The sequence below is a fragment of the Mauremys mutica genome, chromosome 15 (assembly GCF_020497125.1).
Source record: "Mauremys mutica isolate MM-2020 ecotype Southern chromosome 15, ASM2049712v1, whole genome shotgun sequence".
NCBI lineage: Eukaryota > Metazoa > Chordata > Testudines > Geoemydidae > Mauremys > Mauremys mutica.
Window position 1 is genome coordinate 1,715,007 of NC_059086.1, and position 21,916 is coordinate 1,736,922.

Consider the following 21,916-nt stretch of genomic DNA (forward strand, 5'->3'; position numbering starts at 1 on the left):
GCAGCGCTGCAAACAGAACGCAAGTCTCCTGGCTAGTCACACAGGGGCTCGTTTATTTACATTAATTGCAAAATTAAGCTCTGCAGAAGTCCCAGATAAAGAACAACCAACGGGCAGGGGGAGTCTGCCACGGACAGTCACTGGGGATGGAAAGAAGCAATCGGACTTTCCTTTGCACCGGGGCAGGTCAAAAGATGCAGTGAAAACGATCCCTGTTGGAATTATTTGGGTAAACGTCCACTTAAAAAATAATATTGATTCCTTTGTCACTGCTGCCTTCTCTCTTCGTGCCTCTGCCCGTCACTTGACTTTTTTTTTAGGTGAAGAAAAGGAGGGGAAAGACCAAAGACTGACAGACGCGAATGGAGAGAAAGTGAAAAAAGTCTGGCAAAAATATTGAAAAGTCTCTAATGATTTTAGGTGGGGGGTGGGGTGGGGAAGAAAGGTGGGTCTGTTTCCAACCCTGAGCAATTGAAACGGCTCCAAAATTTCCAGCAAACCTGTGTCCCCTCCGTGGGCGGGTTCCAGTCGACACTAGAAAGTTGTGCTCCTGAATGGCTACGTTAACATCCTGTGGCTCTGTCTCCTTCTGCTTTTAGGCCCACAGACCCTGCCTTCCAACCCCCCGGAATAACCCACCCACGGGGCCGTCACGGCCACGTCAGTCCAGCTCCGCAGCTGGTGGCTGGGGGACTCCAGCTGGACAAAGGTGGTGAGCACGGAAGCATCAAACCCGGCCTCCCCTCAGCCGGCCCCACCCGGTCGATTCTTCACGGCTTGGAGACTTCACACTGCAACTGGGTGTCTCGTTCTGCGCTCCAGCTCAACCACAACTTATGGGCTGGATGCAGGAACCACTGGGGGCTTTTCTAGTTTTCATATCTAGGAATCGAGCCTCAGTGGAGCCCTCTAAGGACCGGACCGGTTTTTGCGCTAGGAAGAAAAGCCCTTGGAAGGCTGCTAAGCGGAACTGATCTGAGCTCCTGGCAGAGATCTGCCCATTGCTGAAGATGAACTAACGCAGGGTGCAGCAATTTTCCAACTAGCTCCTAAAAGGCTCGGCAACTGGTCGCTATCCTCCCCTGCGGCCTCCCCACCTGGTAGCTGACGTTCTTCAGCGAGGGACCAGGCACATCTCGTACGTGGGGGGCACGTTCCCGAACCCACTCACTTTTGGGCTGATGTCGATGTCCGTGGGGGGCAGGAGGGGTTTCAGCGAGAAGCTCTGCAGGGTGGTGGTGAAGTACAGGAAGAGCTCCATGCGGGCCAGCGCCTCGCCCAGGCACACCCGCTTCCCTGGAAATACACAGACACGGGGGGACGGACGGAATGGGACTTAGTGCTCGTCACCCCGGCAGGCCAAGTCGGTGTCATTGCAGGTGGGGAAACTGAGGCACGGGGGGGGGGAAAGGGATTCGCCCAAGGGCAGTGGCACAGCTGGAAATAGAACCCAAGAGTCCTGGCTCCCAGCCCCCCTGCTCTAACCACCAGCCCCCACTCCCCTCCCAGAGCTGTGGAGAGAACCCAGGAGTCCTGGCTCCCAGCCCCCCCTGCTCTAACCACCAGCCCCCACTCCCCTCCCAGAGCTGGGGACAGAACCCAAGAATCCTGACTCCCAGCCCCCGCACTCTAACCACCAGCCCCCACTCCCCTCCCAGAGCTGGGGAGAGAACCCAGGAGTCCTGGCTCCCAGCCCCCCTGCTCTAACCACTAGCCCCCACTCCCCTCCCAGAGCTGGGGACAGAACCCAGGAGTCCTGGCTCCCAGCCCCCCCTGCTCTAACCACCAGCCCCCACTCCCCTCCCAGAGCCGGGGACAGAACCCAGGAGTCCTGGCTCCCGGCCCCCCTGCTCTAACCACCAGCCCCCACTCCCCTCCCAGAGCTGAGAGAGGACCCAGGAGTCCTGGCTCCCGGCCCCCCCCATATCTAACCGCTAGTCTCCACTCCCCTCCCAGAGCTGGGAGAGAACCCAGGCGTCCTGGCGCCCAGAGTCTAAGCAGCAGACCTCACACATTGACGAGTCGGGAATAGGTGTTAGGTCTCCTGAATGTTATGGACTGGCCCACACAGCTAGTCCTGGGCCGTGGACCGGCGATATTAGGTCAGACTATGGTGGAACCGCAGCTGCGTTAGGGCTGGTCAGTGGGAGGGGGTCTGTAAGGAAGCCCCCGGGCTGCTCCTCAGCCCAGCCCGGGACGACCAGCTCCAGAGAGCAGGGGGCGAGCGTTAAAGGACACGAGGCAGGTTCTGTACCTGAGGAGAACGGCACGAAGGCGTCGTTCTTCTTAAAGCGGCCGGTCTCGTCCAGGAAGTGCCCCGGGTTGAATTCTTCTGGGTGGCTGAAGTATTTCGCGTCCCGTAGGACAGAGCCCAGTAAGGGGAACACGTTGGTGCCCTGGGGGAATGGAGAAGAGAGAGGTAAGAATTAAATACACCCGTATCTCTTCCAACCTCACCCTGCCCCCACCCACAGGAGATACCCCTAGAGTGCCCATTGCAGCCGCTCTTCCGGGGACCACAACGGGGCACGTTGTGTAAACGGGACGGAAAGACAGTGTGGGATTCCCCGACCCTGGCGTCCTGAGTCTCGAATCGCCGCAGTGCTGTGAGACATGCCCACGCCTCCTTTGGCGAGACTGGAGGGTTCTGTAAAATCTTGACCCACGGCTGACGGCCCCTTCCGCCGTAGGGCTGTTTCGTCTCGGTTTGGGCGGATCGTTTATTCCTGTGACGCCGTTCTTGGGGGAAGTTTGTGTGGCCGGAAACGGGGACGGGTGTTTGCAGCCACTGTCACTTTCTAGTCGCTATGAACATCTGGGGTGGTTCGCACAACCGGGGCTCACCCCCAAACCACCTTTCCCGGGAGGTTTTGCGATTTCAAACCTGCCCGTTTGCCCCCCGGCCCCGCACCTTGGGGAGGGTGAACCCCCGGAACTGGGTGTCCCGGATCACCGTGTGCGGCACCCCCATGGGCACGATATCCGTCACCCTCTGGATCTCGTGGATCACCGCGTCCGTGTAGGGCATCTTCATCCGGTCCTCGCTGGCGGGGACGCGGTTGCGGCCGATGACGTGGTCGATTTCCTGGTGCACCTTTTCTGTGGAGAGGCAGGCAGAGCTCTGCGGGAACTGCGCGGGCACCACAGCCCCAGGCCACGTGGGAGAGCGGCACCACCAATCCCGCTGTGTGCCGGGGCTGAGCTGCGGAAGGGCCGGCTGCCACGGGGGGCTTCTAGTGGGCTGGCCACTGGAGCAATTAATAGTTTAGAGAAAGAGCCGGGCACGGGGGCGGGGGAAGCGGCCACCAGTGGGATTTCTGGGGCAGCACAGGGCAGCGGTTGCAGATTTCGGTGGGGCTAGCAGGGTGCGGGTCACAGGGGTGTATTTGGGGCAGCATCAGACGACCCTGGCAGCCAGTCCTTTAGCAGAGGCAGTTTTTAGAGAAGAGATCCAGGGTTCAGTTCTACGCAGAGAGAACTCACCAAGGGCCTCATTAGACGCACATTAGTAGGTCTGAACGTCGCTGCCCTCTGCAGGGTGGGAATGAACTGCCTAACTATGTGCCATAGCCCCTACACTGCAGTTAATGGAGATTCTCCTTATCAAGTGGTAGGGGCCTGGGCAGAAGGATCTGGGTTCCATCCCTGCAGCCAATCACAAAAGCTCTAGGTAGCTCATGGAAACTCGCATCTCACTCACTAAACGATCCAGCCTTTTCCTTCCTTTACCTTCGACTTCCGGGTACTTCATGAGGAAGAGGAACCCGTATCTCAGGGTGGAGCTGACGGTCTCCGTGCCGGCGAAGAACAAGTTGAGCGTGGTGAGCACCAAGTTCTTGGTGTTGAACTCACTGTCGGGGTTTTTCTTTTCCTGGGGGAGAAGGACACGGGAAAGGGCGGTGGGTGACATCCCTGGATAAAGGAGGATGTCGCTGCGGGCACAACCTGCGCGCTGCCTCCTGACATGAACACCTCCCCAGCTCACCAGACAAGGAGCAGGGGAGGGCCGGCAGGTCTGCGGAACGCTTCCCGGGGCTCGGCAGAGAGCGGGCCGGGCGCATCGGGTCAGCACAGAGCCGTAGCTCGCTTTTAGAGACCTCAGAGTGCTGTACGAAGGCAGTAAGCATCATTAGCTCCATTTTACACATGGGGAAACTGAGGCACGGACTTAAAGGAAGAGCCGGGAATTGAACCTCGGTATCCTGAGTGCTATCTGCTAGGGAGCACGGCCCAGCATCTCTGCCCTGCTGTTATGGTATCAAAGAAGCACCTCCGGCAGGGCCCCACTGCTCGGGGTGCTGCAGACACAGCGCGAGAGAGGCTCCCTGCCCCTCAGAGCTCAGTCTGACTAGCCAGAGGAAGGAGCAGGAGCCTCAGACAACAGCTGGGTCTGCTGAGGCCCACGGAGAGGCAGGGACTCACCCAGGGAGCCTGTGGCTGAGCTGGGATTTGAACCCAGGTCTCCTGAGTCTCGGTCCAGGGCCGTAACCACAAGCTCCCTGTGTTATTGGCAGTATTTATTATCTGCTTTACTGCAGCACCAAGGAACCCAAATCACGGAGCAGGCCTCCATTGTGCCAGGCGCTGTATGTCCTTATTGCTATTAGGTGGATTATGGTAGCACTGCACCGGTCCCAGACCAGGAGGTCATGGTGTCAGGTGCTGTACGTCCTTATTGCCATTAGGTGGATTACGGTAGCACTGCCCCAGTCCCGGACCAGGACGTCATGGTGTCAGGTGCTGTACGTCCTTATTGCCATTAGGTGGATTACGGTAGCACTGCCCCAGTCCCAGACCAGGACGTCATGGTGTCAGGTGCTGTACGCCCTTATTGCCATTAGGTGGATTACGGTAGCACTGCCCCAGTCCCGGACCAGAATGTCATGGTGTCAGGTGCTGTACGTCCTTATTGCCATTAGGTGGATTACGGTAGCACCGCGCCAGTCCTGGACAGGTTGCCAGGTGCTGAACAAACACAGACCAAAGAGGAAGCTCCCGCCCCAAGAGCTCCCAAGCCGGCGGTTTGCAAGCCCTGCCAGCCGGTACCTTTTCCATCTGGATGAGGAAGCAGTCAATGAAATCCCGCGGGGCGTTGGGGTCGAGCGAGGCCTGGTTGATCTTCACCCGCTCGGCGATGAAGGCCTTGAGGTCCTCGATGAGGTGGTAGATGCGGTGATGGCGCCCGGGCAGGTACTGCATGACGCAGGAGTACATGTCGTAGAGCTGCAGGGGGGCAGACGCCAGGGTCACCCATCGCCCCAGAGCTGGCTGCGGCCAGGCCCCTCCTCAGCAGAACCAGCTGGGGAGGGGGCCCGTACCCAGCCCCCCCAGACCATTTCCTGCCTCGCCTCAACTTCCCAACAGAGATCATGTCTGGAGCCAGGCCTCCCGCCCCCTGCCAGGCTCGTCCCCGAACGCCCCCGGGGCCTGTCAGGGGACAGCGCATGCTCTGCGGCTTTCCGACAGTTTCAGGGATTGTCTGACTTCCTGTATAACCAAGACCAAGCCCCACAGAGCCCCTGACGGCGTCTTTTCGAGAGGCCGCCAGCCCATCCGTAGGGACGCCCGTGGCCACGGGCGGGAATTCTTTGCCCAGCGGTACCTGGGCCCAGGGAGTGCTCATCTCTACGAAGCTCTCATTGATCATGCGCAGCAGGGACAGGAACGTCTCGTCCTCGTAGTCGAAGCGGCTCCCGAAGACGACGGCGCTGATGACGTTGGAGACCGTGCGGCTCAGGAAGAAGATCGGGTCAAAGGGCAAACCTGACACGGACAGAAGAGGATGCGGCGGATATTCCCCCAGCACGGTCTTCAACCGCGACTGACCCGCCCACTTGCTGTGACCCCGCCCCTTCTTGGGGTGGAGGCAGCAAGGTTTAGAGTAGCAACTCACCCCTTTTGGAGCAATCGTTTCAGGCTCTCTGCAAACTCAGGCAGAAACCACAGCATTGTTTATAGCTGGGTCACATTTTCAAGCCTCTAGAAACTTTAATATTATATAGATATAGATATAAAATAAATACACACACACACACTGAGATTCTGATTCCGCGGGACACCCAGCACTGGGGGTGTGGGATGCCCCTTAAATTCTAGCAAAAGCATTATGCCAATTGATTAGCAAGTCTTCCGATCCTCATAGAAATTGAGGCACAAAGCGGGGGAGCGAGCGACACAGAAACAAGGGACAGAGGCAGGAGTAGAAGCCTTGTATTCCAGGCTCCCGGACCCATGTTCAGGCCACTAGGCAGCACTGCCCCTTGGCTCCCTCCTGATTTGCTGGGCTCAGTTCGCCAAATGCAGCTAACTCGCGCTACAGCCCAGCCGCAGAGGAGTGAGTCCGTCCGCGCTGCGAGGCGGCAGGACAGCTCGTTTGCTCGTTGATCACGGGGCCTAGCCCGGGGCGGGGTCTCGTGGGACAGGCGCGGGCTGGGGGAATGAGGAGAGCTGGGATCTAGCCCCACCTATTTCACAATCGAAAGGTATTTCTATGGGCCCCTGTCTCACCCTAGCATCTGATCACCTCGCCCTCTTCAAGCTGCAACGGTCACCACGCCGCCTGCCCCGAAGCAGAGCTCTGTGGCTGCAGAAGCTGGTCAGTAAAAGATGGCACCGCCCCCACCTCGTCTCCCTCACCTCCTCTTCCCCTCCCCCCCGACAAGGTGCTGCTATCAAACCCATTTTACAGCAGGGGAAACCGAGGCACAGCGTCTCATCCAAGGTCACCTGGGAAGGCTGCGGCAGAGCCGGGAACTGCACCTGGGCTGCTCACAGCTCAGGCTCCCACCCTCACCACTTGGCCACGCTCCCTCTGCCGCTCCCGTGTGACCGGATGAGTCCCGTCCTCTCACTCTGCGCCTCGGTTTCCCCTTCTGTAAAATGGGGAGAATCGTCCTGCCCAGGGGAGGGTGAGTAGCTGGGAGGTGCTCGGTTGCCATGGCGACATCAGCCCTATCAATACCTAGATCAGGAGAAAGGGTGGCTGATAAAGCGGCTGTAAAGCCGCTCCCCGGCCCTGGCCTTGGGGGGCGGGACACAAACCTCGGGTTTTCCTGAACTCCTCCAGCAGGAACTGGGCCTCCTCCTGGATCCGCTCCTCGATGCTCCGCTTGCCCATGCCGAAGTTCCGCAGCGCCGTGAGGGAGAACCGGCGCAGCTGCCGCCACCGCTCCCCGTTGGCCAAAGCCACCCCTGGGAACGGCGGGAGAGAGCCGCGGGGGTCAGCCCTGGGGACGCCCCCGATGAGCCCCCCACCCCGCTGCCCGCGGCACTGTGCCCCCGCGCGGTACTGACTACCGGGGGGGAGCGCCCCAATGAGCCCCCCCCGCTCCCCGCGGCACTGTGCCTCCGCGCGGTACTGACTGCCGGGGGGGAGAGCACCCCCTGCCAAGCCCCCCACCCCGCTGCCCACGGCACTGTAACCCCTCGCGGTACTGACTGCCGGGGGAGAGCGCCCCGATGAGCCCCCCCCCCGCTCCCTGCGGCACTGTGCCCCCGCGCGGTACTGACTGCCAGGGGAGAGCGCCCCGATGAGCCCCCCAGCCCCCGCTCCCCGCGGCACTGTAACCCCTCGCGGTACTGACTGCCGGGGGAGAGCACCCCCTGCCAAGCCCCCCCGCTGCCCGCAGCACTGTGCCCCCGCGCCCCCGTGGGGCTAGCCCTGCCTGCCGGGGAGAGCGCCCCCTGCCGAGTCACCCACACGGCTCCCTGCAGCGTGTGTAATGTCTCCCATCCGACCGCCGAGCCCCGTATCAGCAGCCCCCCGCTAACACGAGCCGCTGCCCCCGGTGCACACGTGCTGAGCCTGGCTCCGCCGCTCACCGAAGCCCTTGAAATTCCGGTCGATGGACGCCAGCTCCCCTCTGCCGCTGAACTCCTCCGCGTGATCCACCAGGGCTTCCTTCACGGCCTCGTGCCCGCACAGCACCACCACCCGCCGCGGGCCCAGGTGCACCGTGAACACCGGGCCGTACTTCTCCCGCAGCTGCAACAGAAATCAGAGCAGAGAGGCCGTGCGAGCCCGTCGGGGCGCGTGGGCTGGGGCACCCTCAGGGCGGCACAGGCGAGGGGCCAGATCCTGAGCCGGCGTAACCGACGCGCTCCACTGCAGTCAAGAGAGCGAGGCTGGTTCCGTGCATTCTGCGGCACGTTTAGACCAGATCCCCATGGGACCCCGATTCTTGAGCGGCCACATACACCACAAACCTGCCGTGCAAGACCCCTCTGCTGCGACGTGCTGGGGGAGCGCAGAATGGTGGGTGTCCCTTTGCCTAGCCCCCGTGGTGACCGAGATCAGCCGCACACCCCACCCCGCCAGGGCCCTACACCAAGGCTCCCTGGGGCATGACTTACCGCCATGAACGACTTGAAAGTCTCGGTCTTCAGCTGCAGCAGGTTGCCGAGGAAGGGCAGAGGGGTCGGCCCCGGGGGCAGCTTCCCTCCCTTGTGCATTTTCTTCCACGCCGAAAGGAGAAGCAGGCAGGAGAGGCAGAGAGCCAGGAATATGGTCACGGCTCCCCCGAGCTCCATGGTGGACACAGCCGGTGAATGGCCAAGAGCCAGTGCCGGCTCGGCTGTTATAGGCAGGCTGGTTGGTAAGGGGAGACGGTGCCATTCTTGGCATCCTGAAACTCTACCAGGTAAACAGGGTTTGGTTTCAGAAGTGCCAGGGCACTAATCGGCTTGGGAGATTCCAGGGTGGAGGGTGTTAGGCTCCCGTGAGAATCTCTCTTGTGCTTTTCACACCCTCGGCTGTAATGCACTGGGCAGAGTGTCGAAAGGACAGCAGGGGTTGTGTTTGTACAGCCCCAAGCACGGGCCGGGGCAGGGGCAGCGTGGCCTAGTGGCCAGCCCGCAGCCTGTGCTGGGGTGTGTTCTGGGCTTTACGGCCTGGCATTTTGCAGCCTTGTAGCCCTGGCTTTTGCATGGCTGTGAATGACTCCAGGCCCGGTGGCGTTAGGCCAAACGACGCCCACAGGGGATCTGGCCGGGACGGGCTGAACACACTGGCCCAACCAAAAGCTGTAGTTTAATCAGACTCTCACAGTGTCTTTATTTACTGCTCTAGTCTCTGCCGCCTTGCTAAGTCCCACGTCAGCCTGGGCCCCACCGGGCCCCCTTTGCCCAGGATTGTCCCTTTTCGGAGGGAGCCACCAGAGAACCACAGAATCTCAGGGTTGGAAGGGGCCTCAGGAGGTGTCTAGTCCAACCCCCTGCTCAGAGCAGGACCAACCCCAACTAAACCATCCCAGCCAGGGCTTTGTCAAGCTGGGCCTTAAAAACCTCTAAGGAAGGAGATTCCACCACCTCCCTAGGGAACCCATCCCAGTGCTGCACCACCCTCCTAGTGAAATAGTGTTTCCTAATATCCAACCTAGACCTCCCCCACTGCAACTTGAGACCATTGCTCCTTGTTCTGTCACCTGCCACCGCTGAGAGCAGCCGAGCTCCAGCCTCGTTGGAACCCCCCTTCAGCTATCAAATCCCCCCTCATTCTTCTCTTCTGCAGACTAAACAATCCCAGTTCCCTCAGCCTCTCCTCATACGTCTCGTGCTCCAGCCCCCTGGTCATTTTTGTTGCCCTCCGCTGGACTCTCTCCAGTTTCTCCACATCCTGCTTGTAGTGTGGGGCCCAAAACTGGACACGGTCTCCAGATGAGGCCTCACCAGTGCCGAATCGAGGGGAATGATCCCGTCCCAGGGACGCTGTCCAGGTGCCCAGCGGAGGGCTCGGGATCAGCCCAGGTGCCCAGGGGGGTTGTACCTCGGAGGTGGCACCCGGAGGCCCAGCACAAGGCCAGAGCCGAGCACGTGTTGGTCCCTGGGCTGCAGCAGGAGCGAGGTGGTAGGTAGGCCGGGCGCTGGCCTCTGCCCAGAGTGGGAATTTCCCCCCATGGGATTATGTAAAAGGGGATCGAGTTCAGGACTTGCATAACCATGAATGTGCCAATTCTCTCCTCACCCTTGCGGTGAGCTCCCCTCTTAACCCTGCCTGTTGACCCATTAAACACTCGCTGCAGCTACGTGAACCTCCCTGAACCAGAGCTTGGCTGGACCTGCCTGGGAGCCGGTTTGCCGACCGGCTGAGCGATGCCTGGGCTGCTGAGATTCCACCTCCCCCTCCCGAGTGTGGGGCAGCACCGCAGGACGCTGGCAAGATCTCGTAAACACGCTCTTCAGAAACGCTCCCGCATTCCTCGCCTGGCTGCGCCCTGGCCCCGCACTTGAGAGGATTCAATAATAACCAGCAGGGCCCCACAGGGAGACAGCGAGAGGCCCCATCGTGCCGGGCGCCGCCCAGACCCCAACCGAGATCAGGGCCCCGTCGCGCCGGGCGCTGCCCAGACCCCGGCCAAGATCAGGGCCCCATCGAGCCGGCCGCCACCCAGACCCCAACCGAGATCAGGGCCCCGTCGCGCCGGCCGCCACCCAGACCCCAAGCGAGATCAGGGCCCCATCGAGCCGGGCGCCACCCAGACCCCAGCCGAGATCAGGGCCCCGTCGCGCCGGGCGCCGCCCAGACCCCGACTGAGATCAGGGCCCCGTTGCGCCGGGCGCCGCCCAGACCCCAGCGAGATCAGGGCCCCATCGAGCCGGGCGCCACCCAGACCCCGGCCAAGATCAGGGCCCTGTCGTCCCGGGCGCCACCCAGACCCCGGCCGAGATCAGGGCCCTGTCGTCCTGGGCGCCACCCAGACCCCGGCCAAGATCAGGGCCCCGTCGCGCCGGGTGCTGCCCAGACCCCAACCAAGATCTGGGCCCCGTCACGCCGGGCGCTGCCCAGACCCCGGCTGAGATCAGGGCCCCGTCGCGCTGGGCGCTGCCCAGACCCCAACCGAGATCAGGGCCCCGTCGGGCCGGGCGCTGCCCAGACCCCGGCCGAGATCAGGGCCCCGTCAGGCCGGGCGCTGCCCAGAGCCCAGCCGAGATCAGGACCCCGTCAGGCCGGGCGCTGCCCAGAGCCCAGCCGAGATCAGGGCCCCATCGAGCCGGGCGCTGCCCAGACCCAGGAGGGGGCAGTCAGGGGACAGGGAGCAGGGGCGTTGGATGGGGGTGGGGTCCCGGGGGCGGTTAGGGGCGGGGGGTCCCAGGAGGGGGCAGTCAGGGGACAGCGAGCAGGGGCGTTGGATGGGGGTGGGGTCCCGGGGGGGGTTGGGGCGGGGGGGTCCCAGGAGGGGGCAGTCAGGGGACAGGGAGCAGGGGCGTTGGATGGGGGTGGGGTCCCGGGGGCGGTTAGGGGCTGGGGGGTCCCAGGAGGGGGCAGTCAGGGGACAGCGAGCAGGGGCGTTGGATGGGGGGTGGGGTCCCGGGGGCGGTTGGGGTGGGGGGTCCCAGGAGGGGGCGGTCAGGGGACAAGGAGTGAGGGGGGTGGATGGGCTGGGGGCTCTGAGGGGGGAGTCGGGGGGCAGGAAGTGGGAGGGGGCGGACGGGGGCAGGGGCCAGGCTGTTTGGGGAGGTGCAGCCTTCCCTCCCCGGCCCTCCAGACAGTTTTGCAAAGCCGATGTGGGAAAGTTTGCCCCCCCCCCCCGCTCTAAACACCCAGGACGGAGCCATTATCCTGATTTTACAGGTGGGGGTCCTGGGGCCCGGGAAGATGAACTGACTCTCCCAAGGTCACCCGGGGAGTCCGCGGCAGAGACCGGGAATTGCCTGTCCCAGCCCAGCACCTCGAGAGAGCAGGGGACAGGGATTTGTTCACGCCCAGAGCCTGGGAAACCTGCTGCTCCCCGAGATCCCACTTTGCGGAGCGGCCAGGCTGCCAGGCGGCTCCGTTGGCTCTTGAAATCTGCTTCCTCCCCCCTTCTGGAGAGGCTGGAAAATTCCACCTGCCGGATCCCGCCCTGCCCCCCACCTGAGAGGGAGGAAGGCAGGGCCCCGTTGCATAACGAGCCTCCAAGCTGCTGTTTGCCTAGCACGGGGCAGCCAGGTTTGCCAGAGCATCTGCCCAAAGCCAGCCAAGCCCCTGGCCCCAGAATAGAAAAGAAAGAAACCGGAGAAAAGATCAAGAAAAGCCACTGAGGTCTTGGATTAGTTCTGTGTAAAGGAACCCAAGGCGGGTAAGGCTAAAAGACAAATATTGCAGGTGATTAAATCAACACCTCTTGTTTCCTGGACAAAGGGAGAAGTTTATAAGGTATTTGGGTGTTGCAGCAATTCCTAAATCCCTCCTGACAATGAGACTCCCCTGGGTCTGTTAGATGTTGCAACGCCTAAAACCCTTTAAAAACCTGGGCCACAAGGTCTTGTTTGGTAGCTACGGACAATCTGAAAACCGGCGCCAGCCAGCCCAGCGAGATAGACGGGCGTGTACGGGGGGAGAGAGGTGTGGGCTATGGGGGTGGACAGATAGATCCAGGCAGCCGTCCACCCCCATATCTAGCTATCGACGCTTGGTAGATAACAAGGCGGGTTGTGAACAAGCAAGCACACGAACCAATACACGACGTGTTCTCCGAGCCTTCTTTTGCAACCAGGGTTTTAGGGTCTTTAATAAGCTGGATGCTGAAGCAGTTACAAGCAAACCCCGAATGAACACGAACTAAGGAAGCGCAGGGTCAGCTTTCCTCCCCGGGGGACGCAGGAAGCGTCACCGTCGTTATGAGCCCAGCACGTTTTCAGGAGAACATCCAGTAACGGCCGAGAGCCTCATCGCGGGGACGTCCCGTTGAGCCCCGCCAGGAGCGTCTGCCTCAGCAGGCGTCAAGCGGAAACCGCGTTAAAATCTCAAGCCGGGGGCGCACGACGGGGCTCCCTGCTTCCCAGCCCCAGTGCAAGGCCAGCACATGACAGGGCTGCTGCCTCCCTGAGCCCACCCGGGGCCAGGAGCAGGTTAATGGGTTTGGGTTACGTCGGCGGCGAATCACCCCCGGAGCTGTTCTGACAGCCCAGCTGTTCCGGCCAGGCCCGCTTGAAAGGCTTCGGTGGAGACACAGCAGCGGTGGGCGGGGGGCTCCCGTTGGCGGATTTCATCCCTCTCCGCGAGAGGCCTCGCTGGGTGGAGGGAAGAATTCGTCCCTCCACCTCGCGCTGTCTGCACCGGGGCGCAGGCTGGTATCGCGACGTCACTCCTGCCTGTGGATTGCGCAGCCCACGAGATCCCTGCTCCTGGGCTGAAGGAGACCCCGGCCCTGGCTTTCGTTCTCACTCACGTAACTCCGAGCAATGCAGTTACATCAGTGCCAGCCAGGCCCCCGAAGATCCCACCCCCCCATTGCACAAGGGCCTTCTACCGGTGTGAGGGCCCTGCTCCCACCACACTGCTCCCAGCCCCGGGTGCAGAGGGCAGCCAGAGAGCACTGTGCTGTGGTTATTCTCTGCCCCCCAGGGCCCACAGGGGGCTGTTCTGTGTCCCCCAGCGTGAGTTAGAGCAGCCCCGAGGCTGCTGTAACTGACACCAGCACCACACAGAGTCCATAATAGGTAAGAGGAGTTTAAAGCTACTTGAAACCAAGCACAGGGACGGGGGAACTGAGAAGCAGGCCTGATATGTTGCTCGTGCCCCTGGCACCTGTGGTTTCTCAGCCAGACGGGGGCCCCTGCCTGGGCCTTGTCTCCGTCTGTCGCCGTCAGCGAGGGACCACGCAGAGCTGGTAGAAGGGGGGGATTTTGGCAAAGCCGCTCTCCAGTGGCCTGGTGTCGATGTCCTCCGGGGCCACCAGGGGCTTCAGCGTGAAGCTCTGCAGGATGGTGGTGAAGAAGAGGAAGAGCTCCATGCGGGCCAGCGCCTCGCCCAGGCAGATCCGCTTCCCTACGAGGGACAAGAGGGAGGGCGCCGGGGTGGGGAGTGAGCCGCACGCCTGCCGCATGGATGCGCCGGGGCGGGCGGGCGGGCGGGCAGGGGCCGGCCTACGCTGGGAGCAGCCGTGCGGATTGTCAGCCGCCCAGCGCACACACGGACGGGATGCCTAGCGCGAGGAAGGAATGTGGGGGGGAGGTCGAGCTGTGCAATCATTGTTCTGATTCCACAGCGTTTGGTGCATGGAGAGAGAGAGTGTGTGCAGGGGATAGATAGATAGATAGATAGATAGATAGATAGATACGGGGGCTGTGGGGATAGATAGAGCAGTGAGGATTAGGGGCACTGCAGCGTGTCTGGGGACGGACGGGCAGACAGGCCGAGGAGTGAGGATTAGGGGCACGGCAGCGTGTCTGGGGACGGACGGACAGACAGGCTGAGGAGTGAGGATTAGGGGCACCGCAGCGTGTCTGGGGACGGACGGACAGACAGGCTGAGGAGTGAGGATTAGGGGCACGGCAGCGTGTCTGGGGACGGACGGGCAGACAGGCCGAGGAGTGAGGATTAGGGGCACTGCAGCGTGTCTGGGGACGGACGGGCAGACAGGCCGAGGAGTGAGGATTAGGGGCACTGCAGCGTGTCTGGGGACGGACGGACAGACAGACAGACAGGCCGAGGAGTGAGGATTAGGGGCACTGCAGCATGTCTGGGGACGGACGGACAGGCAGACAGACAGGCCGAGGAGTGAGGATTAGGGGCACTGCAGCGTGTCTGGGGACGGACAGACAGACAGGCCGAGGAGTGAGGATTAGGGGCACCGCAGCGTGTCTGGGGACAGACGGACAGGCAGACAGACAGGCCGAGGAGTGAGGATTAGGGGCACCGCAGCGTGTCTGGGGATGGACGGACAGGCAGACAGACAGGCTGAGGAGTGAGGATTAGGGGCACCGCAGCATGTCTGGGGACGGATGGACAGGCAGACAGACAGGCCGAGGAGTGAGGATTAGGGGCACTGCAGCGTGTCTGGGGACGGACGGACAGACAGGCCGAGGAGTGAGGATTAGGGGCACTGCAGCGTGTCTGGGGACGGACGGACAGACAGGCCGAGGAGTGAGGATTAGGGGCACTGCAGCGTGTCTGGGGACGGACGGACAGACAGGCCGAGGAGTGAGGATTAGGGGCACTGCAGCGTGTCTGGGGATGGACAGACAGGCCGAGGAGTGAGGATTAGGGGCACCGCAGCGTGTCTGGGGACGGACGGACAGACAGACAGACAGGCCGAGGAGTGAGGATTAGGGGCACTGCAGTGTGTCTGGGGACGGACGGACAGGCAGACAGACAGGCCGAGGAGTGAGGATTGGGGGCACCGCAGCGTGTCTGGGGACGGACGGACAGACAGACAGACAGGCCGAGGAGTGAGGATTAGGGGCACTGCAGTGTGTCTGGGGACGGACGGACAGGCAGACAGACAGGCCGAGGAGTGAGGATTAGGGGCACCGCAGCGTGTCTGGGGACGGACGGACAGGCAGACAGACAGGCCGAGGAGTGAGGATTGGGGGCACCGCAGCGTGTCTGGGGACGGACGGACAGGCAGACGGAGGACTCCGGATGAGGCAGCTCACCTGAGGAAAAGGGCACGAAGGCGTCGTTTTTCCGGAACCGCCCCGTCTCCTCCAGGAAGTTCCCGGGGTTGAAGTTTTCGGGGGTTTTGAACTTGCTGGGGTCGCGCAGGACGGTGCTGAGCACGGGGTAGATCTCGGTGCCCTGGGAGCAGAGCGCCAGGCGGTCAGAACGAGACGAGCTGGGTGGGAGCCGTCCCCCCCATCCCCCTCCCGGGCCTGCCCTCCCCTCTCTGCCCGCACGCTGGGATTACGCAGGAACAGAGCCGCTCAGCGGGCAGGTCTCGGGTAGCTGCCAATGGGGTCAGAGCTGCTGAGAATCGGACCCGGACTCCCCCCTGTGCCCCCACCCGCTCGCCCCTCACCTGGGGGATGGTGTAGCCTCTGAACTGGGTGTCCCGGGTCACGATGTGGGGCACATCCATGGGGATCAGGTCGCTGAACCGCTGGATCTCGTGGATCACGGCATCGGTGTAGGGCATCTGGCTCCGGTCCTCGATGGCCGGGACGCGGCTCTGGCCGATCACCCGGTCGATCTCCTCATGCATCTTCCCTGCCAGCGCCACAGACAGAGCTTAACCCCCAGCCCGGCGGCTCCCGGGAGCTGCTCAGGAGTGGGGAGAGCGGGGACCCCCAGGGCCTAGGGGGCAGAGCCCCGGACTGGACACGGAAGACCCAGATTCTCTTTCCGGCTCTGCCGCTGACCTCAGGCCCCGTGCCTCAGTTTCCCCATAATGATACTGATCTCCACCTGCAAATCAGTCTGACTCGGGTCAGCAAGCGCTCAGGACCTGGGTCCTCGGACCCTGCTGGGGAGTGGGGTCAGAGCCCCAGGCCCTCTGTAACTCCAAGCCCTGTCCCATTGTGCAGTGCGGACGCAGCCCAAAGCCGCAGACCCGCATCAGGGTCTCCGGGTTAGCACGGCTGGGAGACCTGCGTCCAGCAAACCCAGGCAGAGGCTCAAACCCGGGCTTGGAAACGCCAAGCCCACAAGCCAAAGTCCCACCGGTGCATGGGCCTTTTGCAAACCTCCCCCGGGGTTTGACCCGTGCAATTCAGCGACTGCTTATGAATGTTTCTTAGTTACCTAGGACCCCCGGGTGTTTCATCAGGAGCAGGAACCCGTATCTCAGGGTGGAGCTGACGGTCTCCGTGCCGGCGAAGAACAAGTTGAGCGTGGTGAGCTCCAAGTTCTTGGTGTTAAATTCACTGGAAGGGTTTTGCTTTTCCTTGGGGAAAATCAACATAGGCTGAAACCTCAGCATGGGGACTTCCACAGCCACAGGAGAGCTGGTCTTAAAAGTTCAGATTTGCACAACGATTCCTGTCTGAACTCTGCAAAGTCACTTTGCTGCTGTTTTGGGGTGGGGGGATCCTGGTATTTGTTATGGGTGAAAATTGCATGACTCATGGGGCCCCTAGCGCTGTGTTTGCTCGAAGATCGTCCGAGCCATTCACTCAGCTCCCAGAGCACCGTACCTTTTCCATTTGGATCAGGAAGCAGTCGATAAAATCCCGGGGGGAATTGGCATCCAACGTTGCTTGGTTCTGCTTCACTCTCCTCTCAATAAATTTCCTCATGTCTTCCAGTATGTAGTAGATCTTCATGTGAGGGCCAGGGAAGTATTTGAGGAAACTCGCATACATGTCATAGAACTGGAAAGAGAAGAGACACACAGAGAACAGGTTTTGGTGCATCCCCAGAGCCAGACTGTCAGTCACGCCGGGGTGAATCTGGAGTCGTGCCAGGGTGAATCTGGAGTCACGCCGGGGTGAATCTGGAGTCATGCCGGGGTGAATCTGGAGTACCTTCACTGAAGTCTATCGCATTACTCTGCATTTGCTCTGGTGGCCCAGAACACAGTTATCTGCAGTAACCCACGTGCAATGAAAATACCGACCGTTTCATTTCGAGCAGGACATACCTGTGACCACGGGGTGCTGATCTCCCTAAAGCTTTCATTCATCATCTGCAGCAAGGACAGGAATTCTTTGTCTTCGTAGTCAAAGCGGTCGCCAAAGACGATGGAGCAGATGACGTTGGAGACGGCCCGGCTCAAGAAGAAGGTCGGATCAAAAGGTTCCGCTGGCGCAGGGGGGAGAGAAGGGAGAAGGGGCCGTCGGTCATTGGGGGAAGCGGAGCAGCCAGCATGCAGGGAGTTTTGGAGCGGACTCGGATGCTTCATAACAGTTCAAACAGGAACCGTTCCGGGGACTTCTCGGGCCAGTGTTATGCCCGAGGTCAGACTGGATCTTTGGAGTGGTTCCTCCTCCCCTTGGAACCTGTGACTCCGCACAGAGACGCCACGGGGGGTCCAGAGGTGTCCCGTATGCTACACAAGCTTTCAATCCAGATCTATCTGCCCGAGCCGTTCCAGCCCGACATTGCTACGATGCCGTGGGGTGAGCGATCTCGAGAGGTCACCAACTCCTGCCCCCCGTGCCGACTAACCCTAGCCCAGCCCTACAAGGGTTTGTCCCACCTGTTCTTAAAAACCTGCAGTGGCGGGGACCCCACAGCCTCCTTCTCTCACCTGTCCCAGGGCTTCGCTCCCCGGCGGGGGAGAACGTTTTCCCCAATATCTAACCTAGGTCTCCCTGGCTGCAGATTAAGCCCAGGACGTCTTCTTCGACCTTCAATGGACACAGAGAACAGCAGATCCCCGTCCTCTTTGTAACAGCCCTTCCTGGCTATTCTCTGCTCAAGTGGTTGGTTTTTTAACCTCGCTCTGCACGTGGATGAAACGCAAAGCGGGTGAGGTTCATCCCTGTGCAGAAAGGCAGCCAGCAGCCCTGCCACCAGGGAAATCCTCAAACCGGGGTTTGAGCGGGACTTGGGTGGTGCCCGGGCTGGAGCTGATCCCCGGGGGGGCGGGGGCAGGGCACCACTCCGCTGAGTCACCTTTTGTATTTCGAAAAGTTTCCAGCAGGAACTGGGCCTCCTCCTGGATCCGCTGCTCGATGCTTTTCTTCCCCATGCCAAAGTTCCGCAGGACGGTGAGGGAGAACCGGCGCAGCTGCCGCCACCGCTCCCCGTTGGCAAAAACCACCCCTGGAGGGAGACGAGGGGTTTCAGCCCAGGAAGATGAGCGGCCGTTGAAATGAGCCAGGTGCCGTGGCGCGGGCCAAGCGGGAGGGTGGTGAAGGGAAGGTCCCAGCTCTGGTCCAGTGATGCAAAAATGCACCAAGCCGGCTCTTCTGGGGGTGCAATCGGGCTGGGGGGGTGGTTGCATGGGCTCGCGGCGAATCTGGACACACAATGGCGTGATAGGACCATGTGTGTTTAAAAGGGAACCACCTCCTGCCCCACCCCCGTGAAACATGCCAAGCTTCACACTCAGGGAGCGGGAACACTTTAGCATGGGGGTTCTTTGTTCTCCTGATCCCCCAGAAGTCCCACAGCCCGTCAGCCTGGGGCTCACGTCAGCAAACGCTGGAAGTGAGCCAGCTCGGCGCTGGCGTCGTTCCACTATCTCGATCTGGCCCAGCTGGGGGTCTGGCCCTGTAAGTCTGGGGAGGTTCATTGCACCTCGCCGGCTCCTCACCAAAGCCGTGGAAGTTCTTCTCGACAGTCGGCATGTGGGCTCTGCCGCTGAACTCCTCGGCCTGGTCCACCAGCGCCTCCTTCACCGCCTCGTGCCCGCACAGCACCACGATGGGCTTGGACCCGAAATAGACGGTGAACACCGGGCCGTACTTCGCACTCAGCTGTACGGGAGAGGGGATCAGAGGGGGGCGGGAAATGGCAAAAAAACAAAAAACAACCAAAAAATTCCAACCCCCCCCTTAGCACCCCCTCCCCCCAATACCCTGCCAAAGCCAGAAACCATTTAGGCTGAAAACAGAAACATTTTTGGCTTGAAATGGAATATTTTTTGGCCAAAACCTGAAAAAAGTTTGCCCTGAAAACTGCCGAAAATGGAAAAATTCTTGGCTGAAAATTGACAAACTAAATATATATATTGGGCCAAATCCTTCTGGAAACCAAAACAGTTTTAATTTTCAGCTGAAATTATTTGTTTTCCTGCCCCCACCCCTGTGTTCCTGCCCCCACTCGGCAACGTTCACACCGAGCCGACCTTTCCACAAACAACGATACTGGGTTGAAAACTCAACTTTCTGTTGGGAAATCTCGCCACGAAAATCTTTTTATTCCCCACCCCATGACTATCCTTTATGAGCTGCATTGCAAACCCCGTCTCCTGGAGCAGGACCCCAGCGCGCCAGGTGCTGTACAAGACGCTCAGTGCTATTCTTAGCAGTGAAAAGAGACGTCCATCGGCACCGGCCTGGTGGTTGATTTGGAGGCTGCTGAAGCCTCATATACACAGAGTTGCCAAGTGGGTAACACGGCAGTCGATCAGCAGAGATCCGTTCCCCGCACCCCTGGCGGGCCAGGTGCAATCTGAGAAATGGAACCGTCTCCGTTTCATTCAGTGCATGTGGGACTGAACCCCCGAGGGGCCGAGACACAACTGATCTGAATGCAGAGTGTGTTCACGTTCAAGAGACAGACACATACAGACATAGCTGTGGGGATTTACATAGAAAGACACAGAGACAGCGCATGGTATCTATGGTGGCTGGTATATAACTAGACACAGAGAGGGCTAGGGAGTGGTTAGCCAGTTAACTAGCTAGCCCAAAGGTCGGCAGCCTTTCAGCAGTGCTGGGCCGAGTCTTCATTTAGTCACTCTAAGTTAAGGTTTCACGGGCCAGTCATACATTTTAATGGTTTTAGAAGGTCTCTTTCTATTAGGGTACGTCTTCACTACCCGCCGGATCGGCGGGTAGCAATCGATTTCTCCGAGTTCGATATATTGCGTCTCATCTAGATGCGATATATCGAACCCCGAACGCGCTCCCGTCGACTCCGGAACTCCACCGGCGCGAGTGGCGGTAGTGGAGTCGACAGGGGAGCCGCGGACGTCGATCCCGCGCTGTGAGGACGGGTAAGTAATTCGAGCTAAGGTACTTCGACTTCAGCTAGGGTACCTTAGATCGACCCCCGCCCCTAGTGTAGACCAGGCCTAAGTCTATAATATAGAACTAAACTATTGTTGTGTGTAAAGTAAATAAGGGTTTTAAAATGTTTAAGAAACTTCATTTAAAATTAAATTAAAATGCAGAGCCCCCCGGACCGGTGGCCAGGACCCGGGCAGTGTGAGTGCCACTGAAAATCAGCTCGCGTGCCGCCTTCGGCACCTGTGCCATAGGTTGCCTCCCCATGAGCTAGAGGGTGTAGATACATAGATAGACAGACAGACAGATAGGGTGTATGGGGATTAAATAGATAGATAGACATGGGGGTGGACAGAGTTAGATGGCAGGGTGTCCGGGGATGGGTAGATGCAGAGACGGGGTGTCTGGGGCTGGGTAGATGGGGTGTCTGGGGCTGAGTAGACACAGAGACAGGGTATAGACAGGTATATATAGGGACGGACAGACAGACAGACGGGGTGTATGGGGACAGACAGACAGACAGACGGGGTGTATGGGGATTAAATAGATAGATAGACATGGGGGTGGACAGAGTTAGATGGCAGGGTGTCCGAGGATGGGTAGACGCAGAGACGGGGTGTTCACAGGTATATATAGGGATAGACACACAGACTTTCAAATGAACTGGTCTCCCCAAGAGCTGGCTCCTGAGCCAGTGGCTGCGGGTCGCTGTGACTCACCTTCTCCAGTGATTTCAGGGTTTCTCCCACCTTCATCTGCAGGAAGTTCCCGATCAGCGGGAGGGGAGTGGGCCCGGGGGGCAGGTTCTTGTAGCGCGACTGCTTCCTCCAGGCAGAGATGACGAGGAGGCAGGACACGTAGATGCCCAGGAAGATGGTGATGGCTCCAGCCAGCTCCATGGTGCGTGGAGTCACTTCTCCGGTGCGTTGGCCAGCCTGGAAAGCCCTCGCTTATATCCACTCCCAGGTGGGTTTGGCCCTGCCTCCTGCATTGCATAACGGCCCTGGGCAAACACTTCTCTAATCCGCCAGTCACATGCCACTAATTATCTCCTTGTTTGTCAACATTGTGAAAGCCTCTGGTGCTGGCGACGGTCTCCCCGGCTTCGCCATAACCCACCAGCGGCTTCTTCGTGTCTCTTGTTCCGCCCTGCACGGAAAGCGAGGGGAGGCGGGCGAGGAGGGGGCAGGGGCCGGTGCTCGGAGCTGGGGGGGTCTGAAGTACGCCAGGGCGTTCACTCAGGCCAGCGAGCAGGATGGGCTGTGCCCCGTCCTCCGCTCGCTGCAGACTCACCAAAGTCCAGCTGCGCCTGATACACAGAACTGTCCAATAACGGCCAGGAAACGCTGAGCACAGCGAGGCTGGTGCCAAGCAGGACACCGGGGGTCAAGTCGGGGGGGAGCCTGAGGGGGAGTCACAGGTTGCTGGGGCCAGGGCCAAGAGCTGGCAGAACTGGGACAAAAGCCACTGAAATGTCTCGGGAGGAAGCTGCTCCCTTCCCGGACACGGGGTCTCTCGACGGGCCAGTGTGGACGATCGGGGAGAGCAACGTGGCCGCTGGGGGGTTAATTTAGACTCAGGCGCTGTCCAATAACAAGCA

General features: G+C 60.5%; 1 protein-coding gene and 1 pseudogene across 1 annotated transcript; both read right to left on the reverse strand.

Annotated features, from left to right (window-relative positions):
* Positions 1–7: 7 nt before the first annotated feature.
* LOC123350074 (cytochrome P450 2G1-like) lies at positions 8–9,032 on the reverse strand. Its single transcript, XM_044988426.1, has 9 exons — positions 8,353–9,032; positions 7,822–7,984; positions 7,042–7,191; positions 5,603–5,763; positions 5,047–5,223; positions 3,730–3,871; positions 2,912–3,099; positions 2,255–2,396; positions 8–1,296 (listed from the first exon to the last, which is right to left on the reverse strand). Exons 1-9 carry the CDS (start codon positions 8,527–8,529, stop codon positions 1,115–1,117), a joined length of 1,482 nt encoding a protein of 493 aa, XP_044844361.1. The 5' UTR covers positions 8,530–9,032; the 3' UTR covers positions 8–1,114.
* Positions 9,033–12,458: 3,426 nt separating this feature from the next.
* On the reverse strand, positions 12,459–21,322 carry LOC123350064 (annotated as a pseudogene).
* Between the last annotated feature and the right edge of the window lie 594 nt (positions 21,323–21,916).